The 25,554-nt window shown below is 37.8% G+C and overlaps 2 protein-coding genes and 1 pseudogene across 7 annotated transcripts in view; 2 read left to right on the top strand and 1 right to left on the bottom strand.

Moving 5' to 3' along the window:
- The window catches only part of LOC105222584 (acetylcholine receptor subunit alpha-like), a 374,463-nt gene that overhangs the window by 167,904 nt on the left and 181,005 nt on the right, over positions 1 to 25,554 (top strand). The window lies entirely within an intron of this gene.
- LOC125776947 (small nucleolar RNA U3) lies at positions 15,142 to 15,340 on the top strand (annotated as a pseudogene).
- Positions 21,494 to 22,634, bottom strand: LOC125776736 (uncharacterized). Its single transcript, XM_049450286.1, has one exon. It carries the CDS (start codon positions 22,142 to 22,144, stop codon positions 21,554 to 21,556), a length of 591 nt encoding a protein of 196 aa, XP_049306243.1. The 5' UTR covers positions 22,145 to 22,634; the 3' UTR covers positions 21,494 to 21,553.

The following is a 25,554-nucleotide window of genomic DNA, read 5'->3' as shown; positions in this document are numbered from 1 at the left end:
TTGCACAATATGAATATATATTATTAAGACGACAATCATCCGTATTGAGTCAAGATCGAGGACGTCCTAGATTAAGTCTGGTAGAGTGCTCAGAGAGAACGAAGCGGCGAAGGATAGCAGATTTAGCAGAACTCGATGTGTCCGCTGCTGATGATTTGCGTTTGGCTTGTAGGGAAGCGAATAAGTCGATCTTTCGCGCAAAGACATGTGAAGTAATATCACTCATCATCGAAGCAAATTTAACCAAGCACCAGTATCAACTTATTAGAAGCTTCATTAATAATAAACTTGATGTTAACTTTTTACCTTGCTACGATAATATTTTAAAGGAAAACCAGAAAAGTTATCCTGAGCAAATAAAAGTTTCAGAAGCTTTCGCTGAAGTTCAGCTACAAAAATTATTACACTGCGTCGCGTTGCAAAGCGATGTAATTAATGAACTCAATGACTCCTCTAATTACCTAACATTAATAGGAAAATGGGGCTTTGATGGCAGTGCTGGGCAGAGCGAATATAAGCAAAAATTCAATAATAATAATTTGAAAGACAGTAATTTATTTGTTACGTCATAAGTATGTCCCTCTACAAATGATAATAAAATCGCTAAATGATGAGGAGCACAAACTAATTTGGAAAAAACCCCGACCTGCATCCACCCGCTATTGCCGTCCTGTTCGAATTCAGTTTCAAAAGGAATCCGTTCAATTAACCATAAAGGAAGAATTATATTTTAAAAACAAAATTCAGCAATTAAGTCCCACTGAGTTTAAAACAGCTACCAATCGTATCGATCACATTCTTCAACTTACAATGGTGGATGGCAAAGTGTGCAAGGCCTTAACTGAAACCTCATCTGCAAAATGCTATACATTCATATATGCTCGGCCAAACCTACTGAGATGAACGATATTGACAAATGCTTGAAGAAAGAAGTACGAACCGATCGCTACGAATTTGGATTGTCTTCATTACATGCCTACATTCGATTTTTTGAATATTTCCTTCACGTTTTTTATAGACTTGAAATCAGACAATGGCAAATAAGGGGTTTAGAAGATAAAGTACGATTTCTAAGAAGGAAAAAACATATACAGTGCGAGTTTCGTGAAAATATGGATCTTATAGTCGACAAACCAAAAACAGGTGGTAGTAGATCTTCAAACGATGGAAATGCTGCTAGAAAATTTTTCAACGAAGCCCATACATCTGCTGAAATAACAGGCAAAGTATTGATTAAAAATTGTGCAGTGTTACTACAAGTTTTATCATCAGGGTACAAAATTAATGTGGACAAATTTAGGAAATTTGCGCTAGATGCTGCAAGAGAATTAACATCAAAGTATTCCTGGTATTATCTTCCTGCGTCAGTCCATAAAATTTTAATTCATGCTCCCGATGTTATTCAATATGCATTAGTTTTAATTGGAGAGCTCTCAGAAGAAGTTGCTGAATCAAGGAATAAGGACGTTAGGATGTATCGACTCCATCACACACGAAATAACTCACGTGTCGCTACAAATCAGGACTTTTTAAACCGATTACTTTTGAGCTCAGATCCTTTCATCTCTGGTCAAAGAAAACTACGATGCAAAAGTAAATCAGTTTTATTAAAATCAGTTTTTGATTTAGTTGAATAATATTCAAATAATTCTGTTTTTGTTAATCAACTTTTTTATTATTATCATCGGCGGGTGGCGGAATTTGAAACCAGATAGGGCTTTGGAGCGGTTTATTTATGTTAATACATAGGCTGCTATATATATTTAAGTCAATAGAGTTCGATTGAATGTCAGATTAGGCCGAGTTGTAGCTATTTGTAATCTGGCAGCACTACGTTATTCTGACAGCTGTCATAAAAGGAAGTTTCCGGCGCTTTCCTTTTTTTCTGTTTTTGTTTTGTTGATTCCCAACGCTAAGAACACGAGGGTGGGAAACAAAAATAAAGGTAATCCTGTGAACTATCATAAATTCATATTTTCATGATTTAACCATAACCCTGTAATTATGTGTTGTCTGCGTTAAAACGAATACTGCAGAAATATTTACAATTAGGTAAGAATTTCTAATTTTCTGAAATGTCGGCTGCATATAACCCCACTTCAAATATACAAAACAGAATTTTTGTCGCCATGGTTTTCCATATTTTAGTTAGATTTAATAATTTTCTTTTATTAAAATTGAAAAAGCGGATTATTGAGGAATAAAGTACCGTAACATATTTTAAGTATAAATATAAGTAACTTGATCTCATATTACATAAGTAAATATGCAACAAAATTAATAACTCGTCACATCTCAGAGCAATTCTTATCGTAAGATGAAAAAAAATTTAACCTTTTTTGTTTTTACCTTCATTAACATTAAGTGAACAAAGCCAAAGTAAATAGATTGCTAGGGTATAACTATCGATAATAGTTTTTTAAACTCTCAGGTGGTCCAACTATAGATAGTTTTGCTCCTCTAACATAGGTCCATTCACCGAGCGTACGACGTGCTTGAGTCTTGCACGAGTTGGATTTTGTAGGCGTGCAGATCAATATAATTTCACAAAACCTTCCAAAAAGTGAATAGGTACAGCTCTAACACTTTTATTTATTGAATTATTGCACATTAGTAATTTTACCATATTTATGGTGATTGGGCCACTTTTTTTAAAATTCTATTAAAATACAACCTCGCATCACCACTGCTATCTGGTGCACTAAATTACAGTTATTTGTCTTAACTTTAAAGCTTATTGATAGTATTTATAAGTTTTCGATTCTTGCCAAGTTACTCAAGTTATCGCATGTGCGGAAGACCGAACAGAAGGACGGGGATATTGTCAATTAAATTTCAACCCGTCTCGTTATCATGATCATTTGCATTTGTCCATATGTACCATATGTGTATTTAAATCTGTACATATCTTCATTAGTTTTAAGTGATTCAACCAACCTTGAGGTGATAAGAACTATTATACTCGGTGTGAAGATCTTCATCTGTTTCCCCCGGAAGATACTGCGTCGAATACTTTCAGAGCTGGAGTGATTTCGGTATATCGGACCAAATGACCTAGCCGGTGTAGCCGCTTCTCTTAATTCCCTGGACTATGTCAATATCGTGATACAGCTCATCTTTCTAACGACTACGGTGTTCGCCGTTGCCTATGCGCAAAAGCCCATAAATCTTTCGCAGAACCTTTATTTCGAAAACTCATAGCAGGACAGATAGCAGGACGAACATAACGAGGGATTTATAGAGTTTGGTCTTTGTTCGCCGAGAGAGAACTTTACTTCTCAATTTCATACTCAGTCCGAGGTATCAGCTGTTGCCAAGAGTTATCCTGCGTTGGATTATCTACGATTTTGAAGTTATGACCAAGACGTGAGTGCGGCGACTTTTTGTTAAATGGCAGGGGATATTTCGTCTTGCCCTCGTTCACTACCATACCCATTTGCTTCGCTTCCTTATCCATTTTGGAGAAAACAGAACTAACGGCGCGGTTGTTGAGGCTAATGATATCGATGTTATCGACATTCGCCTGCAGTTGTACACTTTTATAGAAAATAGAAGCCTCCTTATTTAGTTCTGCAGCTGGAGTTATTTTCTCCAAGAGCAGAGTGACGAAGTTACTCAAAAGGAAGTCGCCTTGACTGAAACCGTTTTTTTTTTCAAACGGCTCGAAAGGGTCCTTCCCTATCCAGACTGAGCGGCATAAAGCAGTAACTTTCCGTGCTGGCAAAAGCAGCTTTCAAATCGACGAATGAACAGTTCTTGACGGTGGGCTTTAATTTTTCACACAATACGCTCGATAGAACCTTATATGCGATGTTCAGCTTATCCCTTGATATATGACACATATTGGTGGGTCTCCATGTTTGTGAATTGGGCAAAGCACCACTTAAATTCCTCCGCTATTTTGCTTTTCAGACGGGTAATTGGTATTCGAATTTCCATGGTCCGGCAATGAAACGTCGTCATCGATTATAGATTCAGGTTCACCATCTCCTGTTATGATATCACTGCCATTCCGCAGACTGGAGAAATGTTCCCTCCATAATTTCAGTACGTTCTGGACATCAGCTACTAGACCACCTCTGGAGGTTCGAAAAGAGTATGTTCCGGTCTTGAAACCTTCTTTAATCGCCGAATTTTTTCGTATACTTTTAGAGCATTACCCCTGTCGACCAAGCTTGCCAGGCTCTTCGAGCTCACGCATTTCGGCCTCTCTTTTCTTTGGGTTGTGCGCTGGGTTTGATACCCGCCACGTTAAAAACAATACCAATAACAAATTACATACAGACTCGGATGAGAGATCCCCCTTTTGATAACGACCACAGCAAACGAATTAAACGTTATGATATGGGGGCACGCAACTGGAATATCCGGTCTTTTAATTGGGAAGATGCCGCTGCCCAGTTAGTTGATGTCTCGGCAAAATAAAAGCTGATATCACCGCCGTCCACGAAATGCGATGGAGAGGCAAGTACTGAGGCGAGTAGGTCTTTGTGGGATTTATTACATTGGCCATATAAAGGAGCGCAAGTTAAGTGTGGGATTCGCGGTGGGAAAGGGACTACGTCGCCGCGTACTATCATTCACTCCAGTAAATGAACGTCTAGCCACAATCCGCATCAAAGCGAGGTTCTTCTACATATTTCAACATATCGCTGATTTGCGCCCACGCCCCTTCGGAAGAGAAGGACGACGTAACCTAAGATGCCTTCTATGCGCGCCCTATGAGTGCTGCCCCCGGCTCGATGTTAAACTCGTGCTTGGCGACTTTAACGCCAGGGTGGGCAAAGAAGGTATCTTTGGCACGACGGTCAGCCTCCAAGACGAAACATCCCAAATTGAATAGAGCGCAATCGACTTCGCAGGGGCCCGAAATATTGTTTTCTATAGTACTAGGTTCCAGCATAAGAAAATTCAAGACACCTGGCTGTCTCCGGATCGAAAAACCACCAACCAGATCGATCATGTTGTGATAGACAGAAGATACGTCTCTAGTGTTTTAGATGTGCGTGCGCTCCGAGGTACTAACATCGACTCGGACCACTATCTCGTTGCAGCCAAGATTCGCACCCGCCTCTGTGCAGCAAAAAACGCACGTGAACAAACACAAGGAAGTTCGACGTCGAGAGGCTTAAATGACAACAGATAGCGAAACGATTTTCTACTCAACAACTCGTAATAAGCGAACTGTGGAACGGCATTTCAAACTCCTTACGTACAGCTGCAACCGAAACCATTGGTTTTCCGAAAATACAAAAGAACAGCTGGTACGACGAGGAGTGCCGTGTTGCAGCGGAGAGAAAACAGGCGGCCTACCTCACAACGTTACGATCGACCACAACACATGCGGGATGGGATAGATACTGAGAGTTGAAGAGGGAAGCGAGACGCATTTGCAGACAGAAAAAAAAGAGGCCGAAATGCGTGAGTATGAAGAGCTTAATAAGCTGGCCGACAGGGATAATTCTCGTAATTTTTACGAAGAGATGCGGCGGCCAGCTGAAGGTTTCAAGACTGGAGCATACTCTTTTAGAACCCCCAAAGGTGATCTAGTGACCGATGCCCAGAGCATACTTAAATTATGGAGGGAACACTTCTCCAGCCTGCTGAATGGCAGTGAAAGTACAACGTGAGGAGAAGGCGAACCCGATTCCCCAATCGATGACGATGGAGCGGACGTTTTATTGCCCGAAAATGAAGAAATTCGAATAGCAAATACCCGTCTGAATAACAGCAAAGCTGCGGGAGCCGATGGATTGCCGCCCGAGTGATTCAAACTCGGCAGCGAAGAACTGATAAGGAGCACGCATCAGCTTCTTTGTAAAATATGGTCGGACGAAAGCATGCTCAACGATTAGAACTTAAGTGTGATCTGCCCAACCTACAAAAAGGGAGACCGCACAATCTGCGTCAACTACCGTGGGATAAGATTCCTCAACATCACGTATACGGATCTATCGAGCGTGTTTTGTGAAAGGTTAAAGCAAGGCCGCTCAATACCAAACGATGTTTCAGACAAGACGACTGCCTATCGTGCGCCTTTTCAATGTGCTGCTGGAAAAAATAATTCGAGCTACAGGACTTAATCGAGCAGGTACAATCTTTTATAAGAGTGTACAGCTGTTGCCGTATGCCGATGACATTGATATCATTGGTCTCAACACCGCCGCCGTTAGTTCTGCTTTCTCTAGACTGGACAAGGAGTAAATGAGGGCAAGACGAAATATCTCCTGTCATCAAACAAGTAGTCGTCGCACTCGCGACTTGGCTCTCAGGTCACTGTTGAAATTCATAACTTTGAAGTTGTAGATAACTTCGACTATCTTGGAACTAATATCAACACCACCAACAATTTTAGCCTGGAAATCCAACGCAGAATAACTCTTGCCTTAAGGTGTTACTTCGGACTAACTAGGCAATTGAGAAGTCAAGTTCTTTCTCGACGAACAAAAACCAAACTGTATAAGTCACTCATAACTCTCGTCCTTCTATATGGTGCAGAGGCATGGACGATGAGAGGAACTGTTGAAACGACGCTGCGAGTTCTCGAGAGAATGGTTCTGCAAAAGATTTATGGGTCTTTGCGCGTTGGTCACGGCGAATATCGCATTCGAGCTGTATGAAATATACGACGACATTGACGAAGAAGTTCAACGAATTAAAAGACAGCGTCTACGCTGTTTAGGTCATGTTGTCCGAATGGACGAAAACACTCCATCTCTGATAGTATTCGAGACAGTACCCACCGGATGAAGCAGAGGAAAAAGAAGACCTCCACTCCGTTGGAAGGCCCAAGTGGAGAAGGACCTGGCTTCGCAAGGAATATCCAATTGGCGCCACATAGTGAAAAGAAGAAACGACTGGCGTGCTGATGTTAAATCGGCGTAATCGCGTAAGCGGTGTCTACGCTAATAAAAAAGAAGATAATCTTCGTATTTCAATAAAAAGATAACAGAAAACACTAATTTCAATTATAGTAGAAATTAGACTAAAAAACATTCAAATGTTTTAGTCTACTAATCACTAATACTTTGATAAATAACAAGTCAGTAGCATATTTCGAAATGAAAAAACGTTCGATGCCGCAAAAAGTAACGCTATAAAGTGTTGCCAGAAATGCGCAACGCTTGAAAATTCAGAATGGTAAGTGCATGACCGTAGTTGTGAAAGAAAAAAAAATAATTAATAAGCGACTGTTATGAAATTAATATCATAATTATCTTTTGGAACTAATACTATATTTACTTCAGGACAATATGTTGTTAAAGGTTAATTATAAAATCTAAAATATTTAGTTACTTTTGGTAGCAAAATTGAAATAGATAATTTATTATGTGAAATCTTAAATGATAATTTGGAAATATATTAATAACCATAATTGCCATGTGAAAATACTAACATGTTAAATAAAATAAATTATTACCCTTTTTGTGGTAAATATTTATCTATTGATACCACTATGAGTAAAAAATATTAAAACCTTGTTCATAATTTTAAAAATCTTTATTTATTCTTCAAAATCTATATCGTGCTTCACAAAGTAGTTCCTTTGAGCCCAACAGTTCAATAAACATTTTTTGCAACCCTCGAATCAGTTTATAAAATCAATATCCGGAATAGCCAATGCACGTAACGATTCACGTGTAATGCCTTCCATTGACTTCTCGGAGCGGTCGTTCTAGATTGCTGAATAGCCAGTCACACAGAGCTAAGTCAGGCAAATACGGTGGTGCGAAAATGCAGAGTTGTGGTTCCCTAATTCCGGCCTCTTTTTACGAATAGCTTTGCCCAAATTACGCATAATGCTCAAATAGTATTCTTTATTGACATAATCAGAGAAAACTGTTACCAGGTAGAAAAAACATTGTTTCACAGAAGTGTCGCATTACGACGTTGTTTCCGAAAAAAAATTTGTGAATTTAGATTCCAATTCTGCTCATCCAATCTTTCAAAATGGTTTACACTGATCCTCCCGATATTACGACAATGCCAATTAGATCTCTGGCTGTTAATCGTTGATTCTTAATCACCTAATTCGTTATTTCATTGATATGACGGATCATCAGATAATGGCCGTCCTGGATGTGGTTCGTCGTCAACGCGTCTTCGACTTTACTAATTTGTACCAATTAGAAACAACTTACAACACTCAAACACTTACTCGGCACCAGAAATTTGATTCCACACACAAAATTTAATGGAACACTAATCATTATTTTGATGGACATTTGGCACAGATGCCATTGACAGTCAAAGCAAATTAATTCGGCGCATTAGTGTTCGAGCGCAGTTTAAATAAAACTGTCTTACTATGTTTTGTAAACAATAGTTCAAATAAATATTTTCATACATATGTATGTATTTTATCAAATTACATAAGATCAGAAAAAACAAAATAAATGAAATATATATGAAAATTTGTAAAACACTTCGACTATCGTGATGAATAAAATTTAAAAGTTACATAAAAAAGAGGATTTAATGAATCCTAACCAAAATAAAGTTTACTTACCATGAAACCATGTTTTCATCACTATATTTAATTAAATCAATTTCAATACCATTAAAGAAATGAAATCTATACTTTCTTATGACTAAGCATTTTCAACCGACTGTAAACAGTTTTTGTAAACAGAACGGAGCAGCGCTTCCATTATATTTAACTAATCGAAATGAAATTGGTACTTTTTGATTAATACGCATTTGCATTCTTTCTTAAGACCCCCAAAGTATCATTTATGATTTCGACTATTCAATAAACAATTTAACCATTGAATGTAAATATATACTGTCAAGCAAGATTAAAAGTTTGTATGCAATACCGGATCAGTTTTAATTCAGAACTTAACCAAATGGTGTTAATTTGTATGTTCTGTATATGTACATAAATATTAATATGAGTTAACATATTTATGTGTAGCATATATTATAATATATACTCATATAGGGGAATTAAGGGTAATACTATGTAATATTTGTGGTATTTTCTAATTATAGTGGTAACACATTATTAATCTTTGTTTTACATTAAGTGGTGTGCGACCACTAAAGCAAGGACATTAATCCTTATAGACAGATAAGCATACATAGCCGTCTCTGGTAAACCAATTTAAACTCATTCAAATGAGTTGCGTAGGTTAAAAAATGCGATAACACTAATAATAATACAGCAAATTTTGATGTAAATTTTAAATTTTTAAGTATTAACAAATTAAATTAACTGCATAGTTGTGTCATTATGATAGAACTGAATATGCGAAATTTATTTTTAGAAAAGAAATATGTACATAAATGCCGAGTTTGAATTTATTGTGTATGACTTTGAGCGCATAAGATTCCAATTGTAGTGATTGTTCAATACAAGTATAAAAGATAAAATCATTTATCGACTCAGAGATCCCTTTTACAATGAGTTGTCCGAAAAATGTACTATTATAAAAAATTAACAAGGTAAAAATTCCATAGAATAAAACAATTAATTTTACCATATTAAAAAAAAACACGATCATATACAAAATATGAGTATATTACTAAGTTGTTGTTTTCAGAAAAAAATGTTTGTAATGTATAATACAAGTATAGAAAGATTTTTCACCCTCAATATCCCTTTAAAACTAGCTAACATAATACTGTCACGTTATGGTGAATGATAGTAGCCGCTGTCTTTTAATTCGTTGAACTATTATGTCAATGTCATCATATATCTAATACAGCTCATCGTTCCATCGAATGCGAAATTCGCCGTGGCCAACGCGCAAAGGCCCATAAATTTTACGCAGAACCATTCTCTCGAAATCTCGCAAAGACGACTCATCAGTTGATGTCATCGTCTATGCCTCTGCACCATATAGCAGGACGGGAATAATTAGTGGCTTATAGAGTTTGGTTTTTGTTCGTCGAGAGACGACGTTACTTCTCAATTGCCTAGTTAGTTCGAAGTAACACCTTAAGGCAAGAGTTGTTCTACGTTGGATTTCCAGGCTAAAATTGTTGGTGGTGTTGATACTGGTTCCAAGATAGTCGAAGTTATCTACAACTTCAAAGTTATGATTGTCAACAGTGGCGTGAGAGACAAGTCGCAAGTGCGACGACTACACAGTACAACAGCTAATCTGGGGGGTGAGAAATTCCAAGTCAGGGTGATGGTACTAGGTCAGTATAGTAAAACCCTCAAAGGGCTTGGCGTTCGTATGTGTCAGATTTTTTTTTATGATCTTTTAAAATTTTTCCTTATCTTGATGTTTTTTTGCTTAGTTGTAACATTTTGGCAAAAACGTAGTTTAACATAACTCGCGAACCACTTGTCCGATTTTGATGAAACAAATTTAGAAAAATTAAGAATTACAATTTCTATTTGTTTTTATTCAAAAAAGTGTCATTTATCGCCCTTTTTATAAATTTTCCCCAATAACTCCAGACTTCTGGCCATAAACTACTAAAAAAAATAAAGTAAACATTTTTATAATTTTTTATTTTTATTTTATCTATTTATTTTTATTTATTTTAATAAAGATTGCCTAGACTTTTTCGATGGTGGTTGTTCGGGACTAGTGGCATCGCATTCATCGCTATCATCAGTTTCTGAACCACACATAATGTCAATGTGTGACTCCACTGTTGGCCCTTCTGCATCTCCTGAAAATTCTTTATCATCAAGATCATCCCTGTCTTGCTACACAAGCTTACTCCACCAGCAAATTTCCGCAATTATTGCACTCGGCGACTTTTTGCCCCTATATCTGTAAGTTTTTGTTTTATTAAAATGAGTCTGAAAAAATAAAAAATCAGTATTACCTCATTTCAAATGGCATAGCAACTTGATGATAGCGTTCACCTAGTAGTCCAGATGATGATGTAAATAATGGAATTTCAAGGACATGTGGACACCAATTTCCGAGAATGCTCTTAACATCGTAGTTGTTAGAACGATGCTTTCCCAACAAACCTTCTATTACTTCTTTGATTGCCTGCCAAGCATTCAATTCAGCGTCAATCAAAATATTGTTGAATACGTCACTTTTAATCAGCTTTGTATATCTGGACCATTTAGTACGCCTGATTGGAAAAATTTAATTTGTTAAGATGGAAAACCATGGCAAATGAATGTGATATTATAACTTACCTTCTTTAATTTTACTTTCGCTGAGTCTCGGGTAAATTAGTTTCAAAAACAAGAAAACTTCATCTCTTTTGGCGACAGTTTTGATAAAATTCTTAACAATTCCAAGTTTAATATGCAGTAGAGGCGGCAATATCTTCTCCTTCGGCACTAGAGGCTCACGAATAATATTGGCCGTTTGTAACCTGCTGTGCTCTCTGAGTTTCCATCCGTGGCATGCATATTGGTCACCGGAAAATCGTGTGTCCCAATCGCACAAAAAGCACATATATTTTGTATAGCCGCTTTGAAGACCGCAAAGCATTGCTACAACTTTTAAATCGCAGCATATGCGCCACATATGTTTGGCGTAGTTAACCATTTTTAAAATATTTTCCAGTGCATCATATGTTTCTTTCGTTTCTGTACTATAGGCGATTGGAACTGAAGGTTTTTAATTGGTCTTATGCAGTAAAATAGCTTTCAAGCTGAGTTTTGAACTGTCAATAAATAATCTCCAGTCATCTGCTTCATATTTTATTTCCATTGCGTTCATCAATTTTCCTACATCCGGGCAATATGCAGAAGTTTTTTCATCATTCACAAGGAATAAACTTTGGAGTGTTGCCTGACGACTTCGATAAGCTGTGACTTTCACACCGGGTGCCAACAAATTGTTTGATTTCAAAATGGTAGCCGATTTATGCTGTGTTAATTCCAACTTGGCAACAATTGAATCAAGCTTATTTTGATTTATTAAAATTGGCTCATTGGATACTGATGGCTCATATGGAGGATCATCACGTGCATGATATGTCGGAGCAGTCGTAAAATCTTGGCTAGAAGCTTTTGGCACAGGAATGTGGTCCGAATGAGGCAATGGTGTTGCGGCACTTGCGATTTTCTTATCCTTTTTGCGGCTCCTTTATTCGCACATGCATAGCAATTCAATGGATTGTGACCTTCGCCAGGATTAGTCCAAGTCATTGGGATACCGAATGGCATACTCTCACGTCTTCTATTTTTCGAATCCATTAGACGGTTGTAGCAGCTTTTACACACTATATTTGGTACCCAATTTTCGTTCACTATAACATTTTGGTTGAAGTACATCTCGTATGTTTCCCCTTTTTTTATGTGTTGAGACATATTGACCACAGCAGTAGCAAAAGCTATTTATATCTGGCTTGCACAGTTCCATATTTTGTTTTCTTTTGTTCACTTTTAAAAAATTTGAGAAAAATTACTTTTACTGTTCGCACTTGTTGAACGAGAAAAATCACAGAACCAGTGTGAGAAAGAGAAGAAGTATAATGACAATGCATCTTTTATGTGAACATTACAGAACCAGTGTTGCTGGATTTTTTATGAAACAGATTAGAGAAGCTGTAATTCTTAATTTTTCTAAATTTGTTTCATCAAAATCGGTCAAGTGGTTCGCTAGTTATGTTAAACTACGTTTTTGCCAAAATGTTACAACTAAGCGAAAAAACATCAAGATAAGGAAAAAATTTAAAAGGTCATAAAAAAACTGCCACATACGAACGCCAAACCCTTTGAGGGTTTTACTATACTACCTAGTACCATCACCCTGACTTGGAATTTCTCACCCCCCAGACAATAATCCCAAAAATGTTCCACAGTGCTATTTGTTTGCTGACAGGAGATACTTCGTCTTAATCTTATAGAAGATTGTACATACCTGCTCGATTAAGTTCTGCAGCTCGAATTATTTTTTCTAGCAGCAGATTGAAGAAGTCCCACTATAGGGAGTTGCCTTGTTTGAAGCCTCGTAAATATCTGGTCGGTTGTTGATTTTCCAAGTCTACGACCATTGATTAGCACCAACACGGTGGGCTTTAATATTTCACACGGCAATTGGCGCATATTATGGGGTTCCCGTTTTTGTGGATTGGGCAGAGCACACTTAAATTCCAATCGTTGGGCATGCTTTCGTTGGACCATATTTTATAAAGAAGGTGATGCATGCTCCTTATCAGTTCTTCGCCTTATCACACTATCATACAAGCATTAATGTGCATGCACTCGTTTAGAAGAAATTAGAATCGTAGACATTCCCGTAAAGTATGGTAAGAAGAGGCTTAATGGGAATCACTTTAAAAATAGATAGTGGGCATAACACCACTCACTTCTATTTTAAATCCTACTCTTCAGAAACTACTTACTGGTGCTGGGTGCGAAACTCGACTCTAATATCTTTATTTTATGAGCAGAAACGCCTGCTTCCATATAATACGATTTTAAACTACTATATGATCGACGATAAACTGCCAGAATTTTGGCTGCGTTGTCGTAGATGTCAACGCAAACATCAACACAGGGAAAAGAGGAGGGTGCACGTATATCGCAGATATCTTTACAAATAGCAGAGCTGCCGGCACATTCGTTGGCACTACAATCCCAATTGCCCTCGGTAGAGTAGAGTGTTTGGTAAACCTCGACGATATCTTCGTGTTGGGTAAAAGCTCGAAAACAGCTTAAGAACTTGGAAAAGGGTTTTCAACGGATTGTTAGCGCTGGTCTAAAGTTTTCCCTTTTCAAAAGAAAAGTAAGCTAGTTAGGGCTCAAAGTGACAATGGAGGGTATTTACAGCTAACTAAAAAATGTCTTTGAGTGGAATCAGGAATAGAAAATAGCTTTCTAAACTCTGAAGAATAGGTTAAGTACTGCGCTAATGTAAGCATCGGTCTCAGGATCAACGTTTATTTCGGATACGGATACGGGCACTTGTGGGAATAAAATTCAAAAAATTTAATATATTTAATTTGCATATCTCCTAAACTACTTTAACTATATCAACCAAATTCTGCCAACTCGAATATTACAAGAATTACAACCGATCGTGATCGAAAAAGGATGAAATCGAAGGAAAATCCCGCCCACTCCCCATATAACGGTACTGGTCAAAACTACTAAAAGCGCGATAAGTCAATAACCAAATGCGTCAGATACGGTTTTATAGGAGCGTGGCACCGCTTACTTTTTCGTGAAATCCTATATCTCGGGACCATGAAGCTTTCGACAAAATTTGGAAAGTGGCATTACTTTCATATTCCTTTCTCACTCTGTGAAAATGAGTGAAGTCGGACAATAACCACGTCTACTTCCCACATAGCACAATTTTAAATTTCAATTGATTCGTTCAGTTTCCAGTAGACAAAACAAGAAGCAATTAATATAACAGGATACAACTTTGCTCGAATAATGTTTTTAGTATGTTTCATCTTAAGATCAAAAATGGTTTAAATCCGATAAAAACTGATCAAGAATCTAGGTACCACAGTACCGATAGTTGACTTTTGATCGAAAATGTTGATGAAAGTGTGATATATATACAACTGGATTTAAGGATTAATATAAAGAATTTTGAACTTCCGGGTGACTTTGTACTGCATATATCGCCCAATATGTATGTGAGTTATCCCAATGAGAATAAGAGGGTGTGTTTTATTCATAAGAGTGTATCTTTGTGCCTAAAACAGATAAATTTAAGCGAAAACTTGGCCTAGCCCCTAAATTACTGAAATGTGGATTTTCTAACATACGGCTGACTTTACTCTATATGATTGGTTTTATACCTTAAAGAATTTCCCTGGGTTTGATTCTTGCAAGTTGCAAGAGTATAAAATGTTCGGTTGCCCTTTCTTACTTGTCATAAATACCTTTATGGTCAGCATTTTTAAGTCACAACAGAAAATGCAGAATTAAAATGGCTTTCACAATTCGAGAACCCAGAAGAAAAGCGAAGCGGTGACAATCGGCGATCGTTTGTTCGTTTCTTTCGGCACAGCTCGGCCGACACAACAACACAACACAATGTTGCCATGCTTATGCTGTTGTTGCTTTTGTATAACAATGTTTCAATTTTTGGTTGGTGACATATTCACATGTGTGCGTATATGTATGTTTGTATGCTTGTGCATTATTGAAGTTATAGTTCTTTTTCTTTCGTTTGTCTTTCTGCGAATTCTCAACTATTTTATGTGACTTTTGTTTAAAATACTCTGCATTGGCCTTTGAAAATTAAGACTATACTTCACAGAATCATTTCTGTGTGTCTACATTTCCATTTTTGGAAATCGACCCGCGATGATGAGGTATATCGTTTTATCTGACAGCGTGAGGTTTAAGAACTTCATTTCTAATTTTGTCTTGTGGCATATTAGAAATGATGTTTCTTCGAAAATCGTTCGCTTACGACGGATAAAACGACTTCTGAGTGGTGATTTTAATGAATAAATTCCTTTTTTTTGGTTGAAATACTCTGCGTTGGCCGTTGAAAAGTTAAGACTATACTTCTCAGGATCATTCATTCCTTTCATTTCTTCAAAAAAATTAATGACTTTTAGAAAAATGCATATTTGCATAATTTCGTTGTCATTTCCATAATCGTAGCAATAGAATTTCTATGGCATAAGTAAAGTTGGCCTCCGATTGTCACCCCTTGCCGCTGTAGCAGCTTCGCCTATAAACATGCGTAAATATGTATGTATGTATACGGATGATCGTGAATACATATAGACGCAGATTTTTACGAGAAGCACCAGAAAGTTGTGCAATTTATGATTTTTAGCTTTTGCCATCGTCGCGAAAAGACGACTTGTTGGCAAAGGCATGCTCGGGGAGATGTTACGGCCTCTGATTTTATGAATGAAGCGCCTGCGCTTGTGGAATTTGCACCTGTTTTTGTTGTAAAATTTACTACACTTGTTCTTCGCCAATTTGGCTGCCATATTGTCTTGTGAAGATCAATTTTTTGTTGGTGACATATTCATATGTGTATGCAAATATATGTACATATAAGTATATATGAATGTATGAACATGCAAGTAAATGCGCGCACATTTAATAAGTATATTGATAAGTGATGAAAATATGATTTCAATTTCTGAACGCGCACATGCATATACATACACTCATATGAGCATGTGCAGATACACAAGATAGGATAGAAGATGTATGCCTTTTAACATCCTATACTACACAAATAAATATTTTTCTTTATTTTAATTTTTAAATTTATCACAGCAATATTATGTATATGTATATTATGTATATTGCTGTGATAAATTTAATTTCTATTAGTAAGAAAAATGTTTATTAATGTTATTATTAAAATTTTGTTTCACTCATGTTCCATTTTATTTCGTGTTTCATTCATGCCACTTTAAATTTCCGAAAATGTTGTTACGTTATTTTGCATTTCAGGTGACGATATATACTTATATGTACATATATTTGCATACATTGCGAAACAAATAATGCACAAGCATACAAACATATGTATGTACATATGCGTACACATATGAATATGTCACCAACAAAAAATTGATCTTCACAAGTCAATATGGCAGCCAAATTGGCGAAGAACAAAAGAGAGATGATTACGCTGCATATTCTCTTCCGCAACGAAGACGCGGACCTACTTTCCGAGTCAAAATTCCTTCATTTAGACTTTGCTTTATTCTTCATTTTATGTGCATAATAAATTTATAAAATGTGAATTTAAGTTTTCTAGTTTTCTTTCATACAAAATGATATGCATTTCTGAATATCACTAAGAAGTATAATTTCTTCCGCGCGTAGGGACTCCACGCACCTTTTTTTTAATTTCTACCACTCAAAGTACAAACATGTATTCATTACTAACTGTCTTTAATTGCCCTCTTAAATTCAAAAATACTGCTAAATTGGCGACCATTTTTTATAAAGGTCTCTTGCCAGAATACCCCAAAGGTTCTCGATGAGATTTAAGCCTGGACTGCGTGCAGGCCATTTCATAAATTCTATATTTTTGTCTTTACACCAGTGAATATAATGTCGCGAAACGTGGATAACTGCGTTATCTTGTTGGATAATTGGTTCTTCTTGATGACAGCCCTCCAGAAATGAGTTTAGTTCTGATTCCAACATGTCTGTGTAGATTTCGCTGTTAATTTTTGTTGGAATATAGCATATTCAGGATATTGATATATGTAGGCTGCCCAAACCGTAACACTTCCATCACCAAAGCTCCTTCTCAACTTTGTTCCTCTTTTGCTTTCAAATCATGCCAAAAGTAACTAAATCTATCAGGACCATCGAGATTAAATTTTTTTTTCGTCGAAAAAAAATAAATTTTTCCATTCTGGACACGACATTTTTTAATGCATATTGGGCTATAATTAGTGAAGCGGTCCTTAATTTGATCATTTGGCGCTCCTTATTTTTTTTTTTTTTGTTAACTCTGGTAACTTTCTCTGGTCTCTGAATTTTTAAAGCAATCTGCACATTGCTCATGCCGATTCATTATGCGCCGTTATACGAGTAACAGCTTTTTCTTCATTTGACAAGTAGTGTCCTTTTGGCATGGCTTTAAAGAGTATAAAAAATCAAAACATAATAACTTAGATGTACCCAATAAATCCATGCAATGTCTTTTAAATATTTTTCCTAAAAAAATACAAATTATCTCCTCATTTCTTTTATAAAATGATTTTTATAAACGAAATACGCACTGAAATTAACACTGATTAACTTTTTTCAATAACAATTTTCAAGTTTGATATATGTAGACTAATTACAATAAAAAAATAAATGTTTACGAATACGTTACGAATAGAATAAAGTGAAATAATACTTGCCATTCGGCTAAACGAAACGCACTCACTTTATCCATCAACAGAAGAGTGTTGATATATGGTTTTCCAATTGAATTACATTCCGACCAAGAGAGGAATTTTGAATCACTTCTAATTAAGGAAATGTGCTAGAAACTAGGTATACGGAAAATCCGTACAACTGTATTTGTTTAAATGAGTTAAGCATCCACCCTCTCTACTCGGTAAAACTGGCGCACCCTAATGCTACATCGCCATTCACCACAGCTGATGACGCGACAGCATAACTCAACACATCTACGCCAACCCACGTAACAAAAAAGATGGACAAAGGGAAAGCAGGCTCAATTCGTTCCTCACATTCCGACCATCAACATTCGATTTACCACTGCGCCGCGTAAACGTTATTTTCGGTTTTGTATACATGCAGCTCTGTGCTGCGCTGTTAGCAGCTTACGTTCGTTTTGCCAAATTCGCCGGAGCTCAGCGTGATTCAACAACAACAACAACCAACAACACTAAAGTTACAATTCTACTTAGAAATATTTAACTTATATTGTGTTTTAAATATATTGAAAATTAAAGTTAACTGTACACAAAATCACTCGCGCATTTTCATTTGTATGCTTAATCGCGGGTGTAAGTGGGTTTTGGACACCCTACCCAATTTGAAATTAAACAGTATTATTTCCGTAGTTGGATGGCATGGAAGAAAAATTCAATCGAACTTTGGAAGAACATTTGAGGAAAGTTGTGAACAAGTATCATAAAATTGGGATTCCCATATGATTACTTGTATAGTCATTAAAAGAGTGAGTTACAAGGTAGACGATTTATCGAGAAATCCATTACAATACATAATGCAAGAAACAGTGAAGATATTGCTATAAAACTGTGCACAAATATTGTACTGAAATTATGATAGCTCTCACGTAAAAACGGCTGATTGCAGAATATAACTCACTAATCACAACACAGTGGTGGGATTCTCTTGCTCTTGCAAGATTGCATATAGCAAAAATCCTATACCGAAATATACGAGAGCACGAGAGCACCCATTGCAGATTCTAGTGACATATGAACGGCTTATTCGGTCAATTTATTGTAAATGACTATTGTGTATGGCTATTGTGATTAGGCCCACCTGCATTCATTCTTAACAAAAAAATTGTAACAAATCTTTATAATTTAAATTTAAATAATAAAATCTATTTAAAATTTACCTTCTTCAACAACTTCATGTTACAGCAATATCTTCACTGTTTCTTGCATTATGTATGTATTTAAGTAAAATGACAGCTAGCACAGGGTTGCAATTAATTTTTTACTTGTCATTGCACGAAAATAAACATGGGTTTTAGTCTGACATATTTTACAGCCATTGCAAATAATTTTCTCCCTGTGTTTGTTGTTATGCTGGTGCCCCAAGTGGAAATATCTGCAATTCGTGCACCGTGCAAAGGTTTTGCAAGAGCAAGAGAATACCGCAAATATATCCACATTCGTGATATAAATTAGTGAAATGAAACGGGCATATTTCCCTCATAATTTCAAACTATCTGTCGCTAAAATGAATAAAAGCCGTTTAATGTTTCTCTTGAAAATTAAAAAGCTTCATAATAAGGTTAAAATAAATCAAAATTAAGGGATCCCGTAAGCTTGAAACTGATTTATATACTATAGGCCGGTGCTGGAAATCATCAAATCGATCCATGAATTAATTCCTGATTGTCTCCACGCATACTGTGCATAATGATTCTTGTTATTCTAAAGACTTTACGTCGAATAAAAAATATAAAATTTATCTAAAAAAAATTCTAGAGTATACATTAGTTTAGCACCGAATAATTGTTTAAACCTTTTTTTCTCTTTCACTTAAATTTTGTCTCTCCTTACTTGTTCCAATATATTTTAAGGATAGAAATATATACGAGGTGCGTTCAAAAAGTATCGCGAATTTTGTGTTTTTTCAAAAACTATTTATTTATTCATGAATATCTATTTTGTCCCCTTCTAAGTAATCCCCATGAGATATTATACACTTGTGCCAACGGTTTTTCTAATCTTCGAAACACTTCAAAAACTAATTTTTTTTTTATCTTCTTCAGTTCCTCCTTCAATGCCGTCTTTATCTCGTCAAGAGAAGCGTAACGTCATTCTTTCATGGGCCTCTTCAGTTTAGGAAACAAGAAAAACTCACAGGGGGCCAGATCTGGGGAATACGGTGGCTGCGGCATCATTAGTGTGTTGTTTTTGGCCAAAAAGTCGCGTACAAGCAACGATGTGTGTGAGCAGGGGCGTTATCGTGGTGCAAAGCCAATTTTTGTTCTTCCACAAATCCGGGCGTTTCTGGCGGATTGCTTCGCGCAAATTGCGCATAACTTGCAGGTAATATTCCTTATTGACCGTTCTTCCCTGTGGCAAGAACTCATGATGCACCACGCCCCTGCAATCGAAGAAAACTGTCAGTTACGATTCGCGATACTTTTTGAACACACCTCGTATTTAGATGGCTGAACGGATCTACGAGGGCTGTCCGATAAATAACCGACCTCAACGTCAAGCTAGCGGCACATCTGAAAAAAAAGTTTCTACTTCAAATTGTGCATATTATAATAGCTACTCCAAAATTTCAGAAATTTATCTTGCGCAATTATCTGTTGACAGTCGTTTTTGTGAGTCTATTTCGGTGATTTCCCCAAAATGGAAAAAATTGAACATCGAGCTGTAATTAAATTTTTATTTTTGAAAGGCAATACGCCTTCACAAATCAAAGATGAGTTGGACTCTGTGTATGGTGACTCTGCACCATCGTTTACCACCGTAAAATTTTGGGCAGCTGAATTTAAACGTGGTCGCAGGAGCTTGGAAGATGATGAACGTCCTGGGCGTCCAAAAACTGTAACCACTAACGATAACATCGCTAAAGTTCATCAATTGGTACTAGACGACCGCCGGATTAAAGTTAGGGAAATAGCTGAGATTATGAAGATGTCAAAAGAAACTGTTTGTCACATATTAAACCAAGATTTGGGCATGAGAAAGCTGTCCGCGCGTTGGGTGCCGCGTTTGCTTACGCTAGACCACAAACGTGCGCGCATGAACATTTCCTGCGCTCTGTTGGCTCAGTTTAGAGGCAATAAGACCGAGTTTTGGCGCCGATTGATAACTGTAGACGAAACTTGGATTCATCATTAGTAACGTGTGCCACTACTAGTATACTTACTTGGTATATAAATATATTTAGTATACTTATGAGCTGGATAATAAATAAAATGCACTGATTTTTAATTTTCACACTCGTTAAATTTATCGTTGTATTTATTCAGTTTATCCTATATGGATCGGTACACTTTTTATTAGTTGTTTAGTCTTTTGTATATGAAACCCACTGCTGCACACTGTTGGCGAAAGGCGAACTCGTTGGGTGCGTCACTCCCGTCACTTGGCGGTTTGTTGGAGGAAAAATTAAATTGCGGTTTGTTGCGGTGCGAATTAAAAAAAGAATATCGCGAACGACTGCCTTGTTTCACGGATGAAAACGGTAAGAAGGTAATCCCGGTCGAATCAATCCCTTTTTATGGTTTGGGTGGTGAAATTAGCTGACATTACGAGTCGTCTCGTTGATGATCGTATGGTTGTTGTGTTGCAGTGTTGTAGTAATGATCGGTGTTTGATGCGTGTGTGTGTATTGGGGTATGCTGTGAGCTGTTGTGTGATGAGGTGTTGTGACGTGATATGATGTGATGTGTGGTGATATGTGGTGATGTGATGATGTGATGTGGGATGCTGCAGAACGCTCATAGCTCATGTGAACATCCCGGCCCCCCTAGGCGAATTAATCGGCTAGGAGCCGTTGCAGCTGTTGCAATGTGTTTAGTACAGCGCTCAACCCTGTTCGTCGTTGTTGCTGACGATGAGCGTGGCGTGGCGGAGATGGCCGTCTACGTGTTGCGGTTGTTTGGCTGCTTCGTCGTCGCCGGGTAGCATCGCTGCGTGGTCTGATACGGGCGTTGGTGCTACTTTCCGACGGATTGGCTCGGCGGGGAAAACGATGAAATAGAGTGTGATGGGGCCTCTGGCAATATTGACAGGCGCCGTCGGCCCAGCACTCTATGGTGGCGTGGTCATCTGCCAGGCAGGTCATGCAATGCCCATGGGCTCTTGCAACCTGTTGCCGCTGAGCAGGCTTCATGCTCTTGAAAATGGAGCATCGTTTCAGGGCGTGTGGGCGATGGCACAAGCTGCAACCTGGAGGCCCCTGAGGCTCCAATAGCTGCTCCTCTCTCATCTCCCGGACTGCTTCGGCGGATGGCGGTGGTCGCATAACCCTGGTCCTTGGAGCGGCAACTGGTGCAGCCGACGCTTTGGGTATAGCGATTTCGGACCTGACGGTGTTGGAGGCGGTTTGGATCTCCTCTACGTCCATTTCTATGGGAATATAGAATTGTAATTAAATTGATTTTGTTTATAATATTAGCATGTAGTTGTTGTAGCTACATATCTATACATATGCATGTATATGTTTGTATAATAAATTGATTTTCAACGCGCTTGGTTGAATTTATTTTTTGTACGGATCATAAAGCGGGTTATTTTCGAATTAGCGGAATTGTTTTATTATTTTTCGATTACTTTTGCGTGTTATTTTGCGGTTTTGGTTGAAGTTGTTCTTCGCCGTTTGGAAGAAAACACAGTTTGGTGACTGGTCGAGTTAATATGCCGGTTTGTGTTCGCACATCGACTACTCTTATGTGACCATCTGATCCTCGATGAACCTTTTCAATGCGGCCTAGTCGCCATTCTGTTGGAGGAAGGCATTCGTCCTGTATGATTACGCATTCTCCTGCCTTGGCTTCCTTCTGGGCCGTTTTCCAGCGATATCTCTTATGGAGATCTTTGAGATAGTCTTCCTTCCATCTGTGGCTGAATTCGTGATGGAGAATCTTGATTCTTTCCCATCGATTTATTAAACTGAGTGAGTCTCCTTCTGTCTCAGGTATGGCGAGAAGAGGAGCTCCTCTGAGGAAATGACCTGGTGTAAGAGCTGTGAAATCGGAGGGATCTTGCGAGAGTGATGATATAGGTCTTGAATTTAATACGGCTTCGATACGAGTGAGTAGTGTCGTAAACTCCTCATAATTGAATTTATGATTACCGGCCGTTTTCTTTAAATGGGACTTAAAGCTTTTTACTGCTGATTCCCAAAGTCCGCCCATGTGTGGAGAACATGGAGGTATAAATTGCCAATCGATCCCTTGGGGTGCATATTTATTAACTATTTCAGGGGAGACTTCTTTCATGAAGTTTATAAACTCCTTCTCGGTTGCTCTTTGGGCTCCGACAAAGTTTTTCCCATTATCGCTCATTATTTTTGAAGGAAATCCGCGTCGTCCGACAAAGCGTGCAAATGCTGCAAGAAAAGCCGCAGTGGTCAGATCTGAACAAAGCTCGAGGTGTACTGCCTTTGTCGTAAAACATACAAAGACAGCCACATACCCTTTTCTAAATGAAGAAGACCTTAACATGGAGGCCTTTATCTGGAAAGGTCCAGCAAAATCAACCCCAGTGATGGTAAAGGGTAGAGCATAGTTGCAGCGCTCAGGTGGTAAAGCTGCCATGATCTGCGTACGCATTTTGTGTTTGTACATGGTACATGGTTTACACATGAAAATCGTCCTTTTTATTTGTGGCTTTAGTCGCGGTATATAAAATTCTTGACGGACCATTTGTTGCATTAATCGATGCTCACCATGCAGTGTAAGATGGTGCAGATATGCTAGAAATAGGTAAGTAAAACGGGATTTCTCTGGAATAATGATGGGATGTCGTTCGTTATAACTAAGGCTGGAGTTCGCCAATCTTCCATTTGCCCTTATTAATCCCTTAGAATCCAAGAATGGATTTAAGACGAGAAGTGAGCTTCCCTTTTCGAGAGGTCGCTTTTCGAGCAACTTTGACTTCTCGCTGCTGAAATAGCGAGATTGTGTATATAGTATTAGACTGACCTTGGCATGTTGCAAGTCGCAATGCGTTAGTTTTACGCAAGGATCATTTGGTGCTCCTTTCATTTTTAGTTTAAGTCTTTGAATGAATTTGTGCATGTAAGCGACTACTCTTAGTGCTCTAGCAAATGATGAAAATCGGTGGAGAATATCATCCTCTTCAGGAGTGATATGAAAATTTTCAATTTTCCGACTTTCCGGCGGTATTATATTACGAGCGGGAGACCTTGGCCAGAATTCTTGTGATTCTGTTAGCCAGGCTGGACCATTCCACCAGAGTGTAGTGCTGGTGAGGTGCAGTGGCTTGCAACCTCTTGTCCCAAGATCCGCTGGGTTATCTGCACTTGCAACATGTTGCCATTTTGCTGAGCCAACTAAGTCTAAAATTTGGGATATTCTGTTAGATACATATGTCTTCCAAGTGTAGGGTGGTTTTTCCAACCATGCTAATACTATCTCTGAATCTGACCAAAGATACATTTTATGATCATTTAATTTGAGATGGGTTTGAATAATTGAAATTAATTTTGCTAACAGAAGAGCACCATTCAGTTCAAGCCGTGGCAGACTGAGTGTCTTCAAAGGTGCAACTTTGGCTTTGGCTACCAGGAGATGTGAAGATATTTTATTATCGTACTGAGTGCGCACGTAAACTGTTGCACAATAGGCCTTTTCAGAGGCATCACAGAAACCGTGCAATTCTGCGTTAATGTTAGGGGTGAAATTTACCCATCGAGGGATTCGAATTTCAGAGATAGTATGTAAATTGTTAGCAAATTGAACCCATTTCGCTAAACGTAAAGGTTTTACCTGTTCATCCCATTCAGTGCCATCTTGCCACAATTCTTGAATGAGGATTTTTGCTTGAATCATAATTGGCGAAAGCCATCCTGCGGGGTCGAAAAGTTTTGCCACCGAGGAAAGTATTTGGCGTTTTGTAATGGCGGACATTGCAGATATTGACTCAATTGTATATGAGAATTGATCTGTTATCGCATTCCATTGAATTCCTAGAGTTTTAGTTGTACTAGCCTTTTCAAATTTAAGGAAGTCTGTATCTAATAAGTCTTCTTTTTTAATGTCTTTTATTATATCAGGGTGATTTGAAGTAATTTTCTTTAAGGGGAATCCCGCTGAATTTAGTGCTTTGATCACTTGAGATAGTGATTCGCACGCTAGGGACAGACTGTGGCTACCTGATAGTATGTCGTCCACGTATGTTTGTGTTTGCAACACAGAAGATGCTAAAGGCAAATTTGTTGCATTTGTTTTTGCCACTTCATGTAGTGTCCTGATCGCCAAATAGGGTGCGCAATTGATGCCAAAGGTGACGGTTTTAAGTTTAAAGTCGCTGATTGGACTATTACTTGATTTGCGGAAGACTATACGCTGGAAATCTTGGTCATCTTCATGTACTAGAATTTGTCTGTACATTTTCTCTACATCCCCATTGAAAACGTATTTAAACATGCGCCAATTTAGAATTAGCAACATGAGATCAGGTTGTAATGTTGGCCCTGTGTATAGTACATCATTGAGTGATTTGCCTGAGCTCGTACACTTTGAGGCATTGAAAACCACTCGTACTTTTGTTGTAATTTTATCAGGTCTTATTACCCCATGATGTGGCAGATAAAAAGATAAATATCTACCTTTAGATACTTTTTCATATGGAACAGCTTCTTCCATATGATTGAGGCCAAGATATTCGTCCATCACATTATCGTATGCCGATTTAAGCTCACTTTTCTTTATCAGGCTTTTTTCCAGGCTTAGAAATTGCTGGACTGCTGATATTCTAGAGTAGCCTAGAGCTATGGTTTCAGGGAAAGTT

The sequence above is a fragment of the Bactrocera dorsalis genome, chromosome 2 (assembly GCF_023373825.1).
Source record: "Bactrocera dorsalis isolate Fly_Bdor chromosome 2, ASM2337382v1, whole genome shotgun sequence".
In the NCBI taxonomy this organism is placed as follows: domain Eukaryota; kingdom Metazoa; phylum Arthropoda; class Insecta; order Diptera; family Tephritidae; genus Bactrocera; species Bactrocera dorsalis.
Note: the sequence above shows the minus strand (reverse complement) of the source record. Positions and strands in the feature narration are given on the sequence as shown.